Genomic DNA, 12570 nt, shown 5'->3' on the forward strand with positions numbered 1-12570 from the left:
CGATTGGAAAGCCCTGCTCTCTCACGCACACACGTGGTTAGCGTGCTGCGCTACGCGTGTGTGTGCATGAGGGAGCGGTAGTGTAGGGGTTAGCGCGCTGCCCTACCAACTTGGCCACCCGGGTTCGATTCCCGCTCACGGCCAACACTAGTGATTATCTGAACCGGTCCTGGGCCTCTCCTAGGTCGACTCGGCCTCAAATGAGTACCTGGTGCGATGTGTAAACACCACTAGTGCCGTGCCGGCCTTCATAGGTGCTCGCTAACAGCACTTGCCCCAGCAGTCTGTTAAGGCTATACAGGGGATGTTTGTCTTTGTTGGTGCCGGACTCGTCAGCTTGTGAGTTCGCGGGCGAGCCACACGACTTGCGAGAATTGCCGTCAAACATCGGGCAGCCGTGGAAAACGGAATTTGTTTTTATTCGTTGATGAATACCGAATATCATAACAAAGAATGTGCTCTCGCTTCGGAGGCACAAACGGCACTAAACCAAAAGCAGGTGGAGAAAATGTGCGGTGTTACTCGAGAATTGTTCAAATGAATCCGATAATGGTTCTTGCCCAAGCCTGTGGCACGCTTCCGGTTAAGTATTATATTTTTGTAAAATAAATTACCTTCGATTTAAAGCCTCGTGTTTTAATTAGGTGCGGTGCCACGCTCCAACCATCGGGAGACGACTCTGCGAGTTCACCTTACATCACGAGTGCAGCTGTTCATTGGTTTAGACGACCACCGTTGACTTTGTTCATAAGCTGCGAGCATGTTACGTATAGGCCGCACGCGCGCCTTATCGATGAATGTTCTGTGCTTTGTTGTTTGTAATGCTACAAAATGTTTCGTATGAAGTGGGATACGTAGTGGGCAGCAGAGGGGGTAGTGCAGAAAAAACACATTCCTGCGGAGGGAGCTGGTAGGAACGTTGGGTTGCTCGGTCAATGGCCTGCAGGGTCAACGGCGGCGTGGTGTATTCCGCAAATATGCCCAACTGTGAGGACGGGCACAAGCCAGCGTGAGTAGGTTAAACGTTGAATTTTATAAGGGCACCACGAGGTGACCAGCCCCTCCCCACTCAGCCCCACCCCTCCCACCCTCCACCCAGCCCCACCCAGCCCCTCCCCACCCAGCCCCTCTCCACCCTCCCCACCCAGCCCATCCCTGCACGACGGACGGACGGACACAATAATCCCCTGTGGGCTGGTGTAACCAGGAGGTTCCTACCAGTAAAATTGCTGTTGTACTGTGCTTCTGCGCCCCCCCCACATCCACACGGTTGAGCTCTCTTTGGTCCTCGAGCGTTTTCTGTATTCAACTCCTGTAGTAGTGCGCACTGGGTCATCTTGCCATTTCACAGCCCACCTAGGACTCTGCAGTACATTGTAAAATACTTCTGGGTTCTTGGCAGTATTTTCTCCATTCAATTATAAGGGGCCGTCCATAAATGACGTCACGCACCTGGGGGGGGGGTCAGATATTTGTGACGATGTGTGACGAGGGGGGGGGGGTTTGAGAAATGTGACGTCACATCAAAATGCGCAACTTTATATAAATATCGACAACACGTTCTACTTAATTCAACTTTTTAATGAATGTTTTCTACAACATCAGAGTGCACATTAAATACTCACTACAATGACAATAGTTTAAAGCGATTTGAAGCATGTTTTATTATTTTGGGGGTGGGGGGGGGGGGCAGAGCTTTGTGACGTCATATTTGAGGGGGGGGGGTCTGACTTTTTGTGACGCCGTGTGACGAAGGGGGGGGGGGGTCAAAAATCGTCCAAAATCGCGTGACGTCATTTATGGACGGCCCCTAACGCGCACCGTAAGCGAGTTTAAAAATAGACCCTCAGCCGTCGATTCGTAATCGCTATTTGGGTTAGGCCACGTAATGATCTCACCACATTTGAACAAACTGTTTGGTGATGCTGCTGCTGGTGGTGTTGGCAGCGGGTTGCACAAGGACAATTAACGCACACGCGAAACCCGGAAAGCTTGTCGACCAACTCTGCTTTTCAATGAAAATAGAATCATCGGCGGACGTTTCGGGCAGCGGAACTTAATGGACTATGAAGAAAAGATATGTCCCAAAATTTCGACGATTTATTTTCTTTGATTGACACAGTTAACGAAGGACGTTTTTTTTTGGTAACCAAACTTGTGTCTTCATGACCCTCGATAACCCGCCAATTATTTTCTTTCGGCTCAGCAGTTGGCCATATTTGTTAAAACCTTAACGGAAGCATACATCCAACCTTGTATACGCATACTGGATGATTTGTCATGTTTTGCGTACAATATTTACGGGCTGAGTTGCTAAGGGGCCTTGTGATGCCTGCCCTTTAAAGCGGAGCTCTCACTGCTGTGGTTCTTGTTTTGATTGTTGTTCGGAACAGAGCCAGGGTTATTCTGCCCAGGCCAAATTGACTTTTCAACCAGATCATAGCCTCAACGAATTTATTTTTGTAAACCAGCATCAAAACGTGTGTGTATGTATGTTGAACATTCTTTCGCACCGTACGTAGCCAACCGTGCTGATCAGAGGTGCGGGGAAAGGACTGAATTTTCAATATAGATTTAAAAGTGAATAGATCCAGTGGCTTCCTAATATCAGAAGGAAGAGCGTTCCGGATGGCCGCAGAAGTGCATCTGAAAGCGCGCGATGCGGTGACCGCCTTTGTTCGATGGCCAGCAAAAAGCCGCTGCTGGGAGGGTGACCTGAGATCGCATCAGGGGTTATGCTTCTTGATGAGATCGGCAAGGTTTCGTGGTTCACTTGTGGCAAGCACTTGGTGTGTAATGAGTGCAACCTTATACTTCGTTTGGACGGACATGGTCTGATCTTGCAGTACCCATCACGACACGTGCCAGACGAATGTTGTACATTTTGCAGTTTGGTAATGTTTTTGGCAGATGTCCCATAGAGTTGTGAGTTGCAATAATTGAGCATTGTCGATACTATGCTACACGCCACCGTCTTGGCTATGTCACGACTCGATCGTTGTCTAATGTGTCTTAGAGCCCTGATATCAAAATTGCAGGACCCGACTATATTTTGCACGTGGTGATCAAACGACATATTTTGGTCGAGTATGGTGCCGAGGCTCTGATGTTGGGTTAAGCAGCATTTCTTTTCGTGAAAATCAAACGTAGATGCGTACATACAGAGCCACAGATGTACACAACGTGTACACATAAACCACATAAATAACACATACACACCCAAGATATATACAAAGACAAAGATCCCCCGTGCAGACTGTAGGGGCAAGTGCTGTTAGCGAGCACCTTTGAAGGCCAGATCGGCACATGGGGGGGGGGGGGGGGGGGGGTGGCCAGCACCATGCCCAGCCACCTTTGTGTCCTTAGTGGCAATGTTTTTACGCACCACACCAGGTACTCATTTGAGGCCGAGTCTACCTAGGGGTTGCCAAGGACCGGTTCAGATAATCGTCACTGATGTTGGCCATGAGCAGGAATCGAACTTGGGTTGCCAGGTTTGTAGCGCAGCGCGCTAACCGCTACCCTACCACTCCCACTTATATACACACGGATGCACAGACAAGAACCCATTAACAGGAACGTGATGGCACACACCTGTAATCCAGCACAGTGGAGACGAGGATTGGTAGATCTCACGCTTGTTCCGAAACTCCCTTCCCATGGGCGTTGAAGTGTCATACCCCGGCTCGCCAGTAGGAAGCAGTACAGTAAAAAAATGTGCACGATATTCCACCCGTTCCGTCAGTAAAGGGATATTGTTTGATGCATGTACACATGTAACACCTTAATATGTATAGGACTGCAGAGCGAGGGAAATTGTTGGCACTGGCTCATCACGTGGAAAACTTCTGGCGTGCCTGTGGTTACTTACTCCCCCTGAGTCATTCTCTCTGGGGGAGTGAGCGAGCACTATACTGGTTACACGTGGAATTTATAATTACATGTGGAAAGCGGTCACTGGCAGGACAACTGGATGTTTGGTTAATTAACTAGGCTGACTGACAAATGTGACGATAATGATGTCATTTTGTTGCTGTTGATACTGGTAATAATTATAGCATGATGATAATAGTACTGAAAGTAATGATTTAGACATTGCTTCGTCAATATAAATTAGGTATCACAATACATGCATCAAATGGGTGTGCGTTTTATCAACTGATGTTTTTTTGCTCGATGCAGATGATTAAAATCGCGGCATATAATTCGCAGTAAATAATCCAATTCTCGTGCACACTTTCATTTCTCCATCTGGAACCTCAGGATGGATGTTAATCGATGAGTCGTTGGATTGACATGCCTCGTGTCGATAGTGCAGGCATGAGGGAGTGTTGTCTGTTTCTTGAAGCCCTGGAGGCTTCACATCGCCAGCTTTCTATTATGATGCTGTCGTGACATCTCCAGGAAGTACGACACTTCCTCTGTGGTCACTCAAAGCCACGGTCGTGTATATCCTTAATCCCAATGTTTTTCTCATTTCCGTTAGTGACATCTACCAACAAGACAAGCTCTTAATTTCAGTGCTACAGGCTGTCATGTGTTCAGCTAGTTGCATACAGATAATTAGTCAAATTATTCATAATACGACTGTAATACATTTTTGTATTGGTGCAATTTTTTAGAGTACAAGGTTATCACAAGCGATTTATGTTTCAAAGACATAATTTGAGTTTATCAGTATTTTCTTAGTAGGGGCCAATGTAGCTCTGTCGAATTATTATTTCGTTAATTGTAAGTAATTAATTTAAAAAATGTGGGAGGGAAACCAGAGGACCCGGAGACAAATCCACACAATGATAGGGAGAGAGACACGCAAACTCCAAATATAGAGCAGGCATTTGGGGTCGGGGTCGAACCCACGACCTCCTGCATACCAGGCGAGGGAGTTCACATCTCGCCACCGTGGCGCCCAAAATGAGGAAATGAATTGGAGAACACAACACAAATATGGTTGAAGATGCCATAACCAGCAGTGTGAACGTGAAAGCACTAAGCCGGAAGTTGATGTCAAATTGCAAATGGTCAAGTCCCCCAAGGGCACAGTGGAACCATAACATACGATTGGGACAGAATCTGCGTGGATCTTTACAGAAATAAAAACATATATACTCTTTGGTTTTTTCGGTGAAGTCACGTATGTAAAAAATAAAATAAATGAAAACAACAAAATTAAATCACGACGTTTCGGAGGCAACACAAGCTTCCGTCTTCAGGTGGAACCGTCACAGCCTACGTGACTTTACCTAAAGAACCAAAGAGTATGAATTCTTGCAGTCACGAAAGCTTTAAATCTAAAAACATATATTGGTTAATTATTTTCGGGTGAGGTGTAGCCAGGATGCTCCCAAAAGTAACCCCTAAAGAGGCAAGCACTGCTCGGAGCAGATGGAAAAATTTACACATCATCGATGTAGGGACCCATTTGTTGTTTTAAAAGCAACGGACATTTGTGGACCGACAAGAAAAAATTGCTAATTATGTGTTTACTAATCTCATATATTTGAACCGTCTTTTTACCTGTTTGTGCATCTCAAATGTTAACGATGTAATGTTATGTTTACACGTGAAGCGCTGCGTAATAATTTTATTATGAAAGGCACTATATGAAATCAAGTTTGATTGATTTATGATTGATGTGAAATATCTCAATCGTAGAATTCCACAGTCACATTCTTGACCGGGCGGTGGTGGCGCACACGCCCTTAATCCATCACCACACAAAGTGAAACTCCCTTCCCTTGGGCATTGAGGAGCCATACCCTTGCCTGCAACGTAAAGGCGATACAGCCAAGTGTGGACTAATCTCCATCTGTTCTATCTATATGGGGATAGTGTTGCCCCCTTCGCACACGGTTGGATTTCTCCGGGTGCTCTGATTAGTTGGCTGAACACCTAAATATGTAGAGGACTGTAGAACCTCGACAATTGCCGGCTAACCGCATCGCTTTTCTCTGGTTCCTCGCGCCCCTGAGTCGTTCTCTTCGTGAGTGAGTGAATACTGTGCATGTTACACGTTTAAATTATTGTCATCTGTTAACGAAGATTGTAGAGTACTAAATGAAATATATAACCGTGCAATTAGGAGTGGATCAGGATCATAAAGAGGGTGATGTGAATGAAATCCAACTACATACCAATGTGTCCTACAGAATATTTTTTCAATAATTTAATATTACCTGCCATTATATATGAATCATATAAACATGAACATATGATACAGAATCTGGAACAAAAGCTGAAAAGTATGAACAGAAGCATAAAGAGATGCATTGTGGGATTTGCACAGAGAAGCAGAAATAGCAACATGTGCATCAAGGAGTAAATGCAAATTAAACATCATTAACTCGGCATTGGCGACTACTATAGTGATGAGTCCAAAGTTACAAGAATGTGTTCCCCAGTTGTCCGTCACTGCGTCAGTGTTGCTGTCAGTGGGTCACAGCTCAAATTTATTTTGATGTAGAACCTGAGACAAGAGGACCACAATGCACTTCTTCAGGAAATACTGATGGATTTTTGCACACGCACTAGTGGCCGTCTGCTGTTTACGCATTTTTGCATCTTGTTTGACTTTTTGGGGAAAAAATGAATGGGCAGCAAACGTCGCTTGAAGCGACGATAGCAGATGGCCGAGACAGATGAGGGCATGGCAGCCGAAGGAGGGAACACACCAGACACGGAACGATGAGACAAATTGTGCCGTCGCAGGACCGCGACTGCACAGAAATGCACGTGGGCTTGGGCAGAACACATCACCAGAAGAAGAGTTGACAGTTGTATGGACGAGACCGGTGGACGGAACATTTTCTACCACAATTGACAAGATGATTTTTAAAAAATGCATTCGTAGCACATGCATACCGATGCACTCAACACAGCATTCACACGGGAAATTGAACCCACCTGTACATATCCAGCTACAGCGATAGTCAAATTACCCTCGCTAAAGACCGGCACTGAAAAGGATGTTAATGCATAATTTATATCCAACCATGTCGATGCTTAACCCGAAATGGCCTGGCACTGACTGCAAAGGATGATAACGTAGTACACAGAACATTATTCATGCTCACGCACAGAATTGCGCTTGTTTGAATAAAACCATCTAACTATATTTGTTCCCGTCGTCGTGGTATTTTGGTAGCATGCTTGTTGCGGTCGTCGGCTCAACGCGATAAACGGTGCAAAGTGATGGTGATGACGGTGCAAGTTACGCATTGCCCGTGCTGTGCTCATTGATACGGATTGCTATTAATAGGGCTTTTGTAAAAACAGGCGAGACGTGAGAGAGACGTTGCCTCTGCTGTGCTCGTTGTCCCAGGGTCCACACCTGTGCGGCCACAATCGCACAACAAACGCGATTGGACAGATTGCTTGGAAAGTCCCCTGCCTTCGACTGCAAGCATCCGATTGTGCATCTGGTGGCATAGACGTCCACACAAGCGGTCTGGTTGCATGCAACTAGTTGCATGGAGCTAAGTTCCATGCAACAAAGTTGCAACTAATTTGCATGGAACTGAATCGCTCGGGTGTGGGCCGGCCGTTTAGAGGCAGCTGGTTTGCTCTGCCAGGTTATTACCACTTCAGAACCTTGACCGAGCACTTCACATCGCCAGTTAGGATCCTGTCTGGTTATCAACAGTGAGAAAAGGCTCTGACATGCCACATTTACGTCCACTCAAATTACCAATGGTAACAACATGTACATATGTAGCCATGTGTCAGTCTACAGCTGGATGAGGGCCTCCCCATACTGTGCAGGACATGGGGGATATTTGACCATACTTCACCATGCTGATCGATGCAAGTTGGTGAAGGTGGGGAACATAGATATGGGAGCATAGAAGAACATTGCAATGGATTGTTGCCCACAACGTAGCACAGTAGCCTATAACACCTGTCATGCATGATGGTTGCCTATCAAAGCACCGTCCCTGCTCGATGCCGACTTAGCTTTTGAGCTGTTATGAGATTGGGAGGGGGCCATTCTGGGTGATTTGGTTATAGGCTGACTGCGTGTAACATCCATCATTTCACAAGTTTAAAAGTGGCCCGGATTTGATGTAGTTACGGTTGCATTGCATCCCTTTAATTCCGCAGCGGTTTTTGGACCGCAATTGAACAAGGATCTTTCAGATTCACTTCTGCGGCCATCTAGAACACTCTTCCTTCCGATATTAGGAAGCCACTGCAGCGATGCACTTTCACATCGAGATTGAAAACTCATTTCTTTAAAACGGCTTTTTGTGTTTCGTTTGTTGTCCTTCCCCTGCAGCTTCGATGAACACGGTCGGCTAGGTGCGGCGCGAAAGACTTCTACATGCGTGCGGTTGTTTTTGTTGTCAAATATGAAGCTGTGTGCTCTGTTGCTTTGTTTCGTGTCGCCCTGCAGAGAAGGCCACAGATGGCTCCTTGCCGTCCGAAGACTGGAACCTCAACATCGAGATCTGCGACATCATCAACGAGACGGATGAGGGGTGAGTCCTGTCAAGGGAGCAGATTGCCATCAGATTTTAACTCGACCACCAACACATTCCTGCGGAGGGAGCTGGTAGGAACGTTGGGTTGCTCGGTCAATGGCCAGGGTCAACGGCGGCGTGGTGTATTCCGCAAATATGCCCGACTGTGACGGCGGGCACAAGCCGACGTGAGTAGGTTAAACGTTGAGTTTTATAAGGGCACCCACGGGGTGACCAGCCCCTCCCCACCCAGCCCTACCCCACCCACCCGCCCCCCACCCAGCCCCACCCTCCCCACCTAGACCCTCCCCACCCAGCCTCTTCCCACCCACCCCATCCAGCCCCTTCCCACCCTCCCCTCTCCACCCAGCCCCACCCCTCTCATTTTTGGATGCACGACGGACGGACACAATAATCCCCTGTGGGCTGGTGGAACCAGGTGGTTCCTACCAGTATTATCCTGTCCTGTACCTAATTACTATACAGTTTTAACATCTGCTATATAACAGTTGAGTGTAACCTTGCTTGTTTTTATTTTGTTGTGTTTTTCAGACTCGTATAAACATCACAACAATAGCACAAATGGGTTGATCAGTAGCAGCTGGATCCAAGCGTGCCTTGTATAAGCATTGTTCTCATATAAGTAACAATTTCTTGATTATTACATTTGTGGTGTGGAATTCAAAGATAAACTTTTTCATCTGAGCATGCTACGAATGTAAGCACAGCTGGCCTGGTTCCTAAGGGAGTGGTGCATGTATATCTTGAGACAGAATTGGAGGCGATTGGGTGAACTGGATCATTGTCCAGACACAACAAACATTAAAGTAGCCAAGACCCTGCTTCGTTGTGAAATATCTCTTTTGACGTTTCTGTCCTCAGGCCTAAAGATGCCGTGAAGGCCTTGAAGAAGCGCATCGGTGGAAACAAGAATTTCAAGGAGGTCATGTTGGCGCTGACGGTACGCGCCCTGCTCCTACTGCTCTGCACGCGCACACCGCATGCCGTGCGCTGCCCCGAGCGTCATGTCCCACCTTGTAAGCGTCGACGGATGTTTCATTCACCTGCCAGGGTGAGGCGCTGTGGCGCCATCTGTCGTGGCTGTGGATGCAGGGCAGAAGAGTCTTTCAAACTCCGTGACCTATGCAAGAGCTTTTACACTGAGACCTCCTTTACCAGTGGCAAAATATAGTAATAGGTTTTTACCCTTTCAACTGGTACAAAAATTACACCTTTATACAAGGCATCATGTTTGCAATAACCACAACACAAGCAGTCAAAATGCAAACAAAAAGAAACAACTCTGATGATGATATGCACTGTCCTTGAAGTTGATTGGTACACACCCGAGACAGCTTTTCTTAGAGCCTAGTCTCCATTGGTGTTGGACCAGATGATGCCAAAAGGCGTACAGCAAACATGATGCCTTTTATAAAGGTGTCAGTTTTTGTACCAGTTGAAAGGGTAAAAACCTATTACTATGCAGGAGCGTTCATCATCGGGAATGCTCAATCCACTTCCCGAGCCTTAGCCACCACTCGCAGCCCTGCGTAGTGCCAATCCGTCTAGCTCCTGCACACACAAGTTCATTTAATCGCTCCATCTCTGCCGTCGTCCCGCCGTATACTGTTAAATCCTTTGCTCCCTAGTCTGTGCTAAAATCTAACGAACATTAGTGGAAGGCGCCTTACTAATATGCGTAAATTATTATTATTAACGCTGTAGTGCAGATGCATCTGACGTGAAAAGGCTATCCCATTATGGTCACCTGTCCATCCAGGTGCTGGAGACGTGTGTGAAAAACTGCGGCCACCGCTTTCACGTGCTCATCGCCAGCCAGGACTTTGTGGACGGGGTCCTGGTGCGCATCATCCAGCCCAAGAACAACCCCCCCACCATCGTGCAGGAGAAGGTGCTCAGCCTGGTGCAGGTCAGCAGCGTGTTCACCCACACAAAGGTGCACAGCTGGTGCAGGTCAGCAGTGTGTTCACCCACACAAAGGTGCACAGCTGGTGCAGGTCAGCCTGTTCACCCACACAAAGGTGCACAGCTGGTGCAGGTCAGCAGCGTGTTCACCCACACAAAGGTGCACAGCTGGTGCAGGTCAGCAGCGTGTTCACCCACACAAAGGTGCTCAGCTGGTGCAGGTCAGCAGCGTGTTCACCCACACAAAGGTGCACAGCTGGTGCAGGTCAGTGTGTTCACCCACACAAAGGTGCACAGCTGGTGCAGGTCAGCAGCGTGTTCACCCACACAAAGGTGCACAGCCTGGTACAGGTCAACCTGTTCACCCACACAAAGGTGCTCAGCTGGTGCAGGTCAGCAGCGTGTTCACCCACACAAAGGTGCTCAGCTGGTGCAAGTCAGCGTGTTCACCCACACAAAGGTGCTCAGCTGGTGCAGGTCAGCAGTGTGTTCACCCACACAAAGGTGCTCAGCTGGTGCAAGTCAGCGTGTTCACCCACACAAAGGTGCACAGCTGGTGCAGGTCAGCAGTGTGTTCACCCACACAAAGGTGCTCAGCTGGTGCAGGTCAGCAGCGTGTTCACCCACACAAAGGTGCTCAGCTGGTGCAGGTCAGCAGTGTGTTCACCCACACAAAGGTGCACAGCTGGTGCAGGTCAGCAGTGTGTTCACCCACACAAAGGTGCACAGCTGGTGCAGGTCAGCAGTGTGTTCACCCACACAAAGGTGCTCAGCTGGTGCAGGTCAGCAGCGTGTTCACCCACACAAAGGTGCTCAGCTGGTGCAGGTCAGCAGTGTGTTCACCCACACAAAGGTGCACAGCTGGTGCAGGTCAGCAGTGTGTTCACCCACACAAAGGTGCACAGCTGGTGCAGGTCAGCAGTGTGTTCACCCACACAAAGGTGCACAGCTGGTGCAGGTCAGCAGTGTGTTCACCCACACAAAGGTGCTCAGCTGGTGCAAGTCAGTGTGTTCACCCACACAAAGGTGCTCAGCTGGTGCAGGTCAGCAGTGTGTTCACCCACACAAAGGTGCTCAGCTGGTGCAGGTCAGCAGTGTGTTCACCCACACAAAGGTGCACAGCTGGTGCAGGTCAGCAGTGTGTTCACCCACACAAAGGTGCACAGCTGGTGCAGGTCAGTGTGTTCACCCACACAAAGGTGCACAGCTGGTGCAGGTCAGCAGCGTGTTCACCCACACAAAGGTGCACAGGTGGTGTAGGTCAGTGTGTTCACCCACTCCTCCGATTAGCGCGGTTGGCTACGTACGGTGCGAAAGAAGTTAAAATACACGTACGTACGCACGTACGTTCTCACACCCGGGTCGCGTTTCACGTCACGGTATTCTCTCGTTATTCACGAGCCTGCGAGATTTTTGGCGATACGCAAATCGCATCTGGAACGCTACACGACTGCGGGAAGAGAGCCAAAGAAAGTGATGAGAGTTAAAGGGATGAGAGAGAAGGTGATTTTTTTTTTCGATTTAAAGCTTTCGTGACTGCAGGGATTCATATTCTTGGTTCTTTCAGTAAAGTCACGTAGAATGGAAAAAATTAAATAATAAAAATAAAACAATATAATAAAATTCCCACGACGTTTCAGCCACAACGCAAGCAGCCGTCCTCAGGTGAAGAAATAGAGCTGTCGGAAAGACAGCGTCCTAATTAAGACGCTAACTTTCAGAAACGTCGCGAGAATTTCATTTTATTATGTTTTATTTTTAGTATTTTATTATTTCCCTTCTACGTGACTTTACCGAAAGAACCAAGAATAGAGAAGGTGATGCGAGAGGTGATGCAAGAAAGTGATGAGATAAAGTGATGATGCGTGGCTTCATCATTATTTAAGGAAAGTTCATTTATAAACTTATTTAATAGTTTAAATGTTTATTTACATTATGTTTATTGTAACTACTTATTTGTTTTGATTATTTACGTATTTATTTAAGGTAATTAATTAAAACGATTTGTTAGGCCAATATCATTATCCGTGAAATTTTCAATTTACGATCATCTCCAGAACGTATCCCTCACGAATAACGAGGGAACACTGAATACATGAGAGATGATGCCAATGTTGCTGCTCCTGCGGTACATTGGTTAACACAGAACACCTGGACTTAGCGACAACTCGTATGATTACAATAG

The 12570-nt window shown here is 47.3% G+C and overlaps 1 protein-coding gene across 2 annotated transcripts in view; it reads left to right on the forward strand.

Annotated features, from left to right (window-relative positions):
* Positions 1 to 12570, forward strand: part of LOC133345170 (TOM1-like protein 2) — a 58335-nt gene that overhangs the window by 8529 nt on the left and 37236 nt on the right. For both annotated transcript variants that reach the window (XM_061555711.1, XM_061555720.1), the window contains exons 2-4: positions 8393 to 8477; positions 9342 to 9420; positions 10240 to 10389. In XM_061555711.1, coding sequence (XP_061411695.1) covers positions 8393 to 8477; positions 9342 to 9420; positions 10240 to 10389 — 314 coding nt within the window. The remainder of the gene's footprint in view (positions 1 to 8392; positions 8478 to 9341; positions 9421 to 10239; positions 10390 to 12570) is intronic.

This window comes from Lethenteron reissneri, chromosome 3, assembly GCF_015708825.2.
Source record: "Lethenteron reissneri isolate LAM-NWPU_2019-01 chromosome 3, ASM1570882v1, whole genome shotgun sequence".
Lineage (NCBI taxonomy): Eukaryota > Metazoa > Chordata > Hyperoartia > Petromyzontiformes > Petromyzontidae > Lethenteron > Lethenteron reissneri.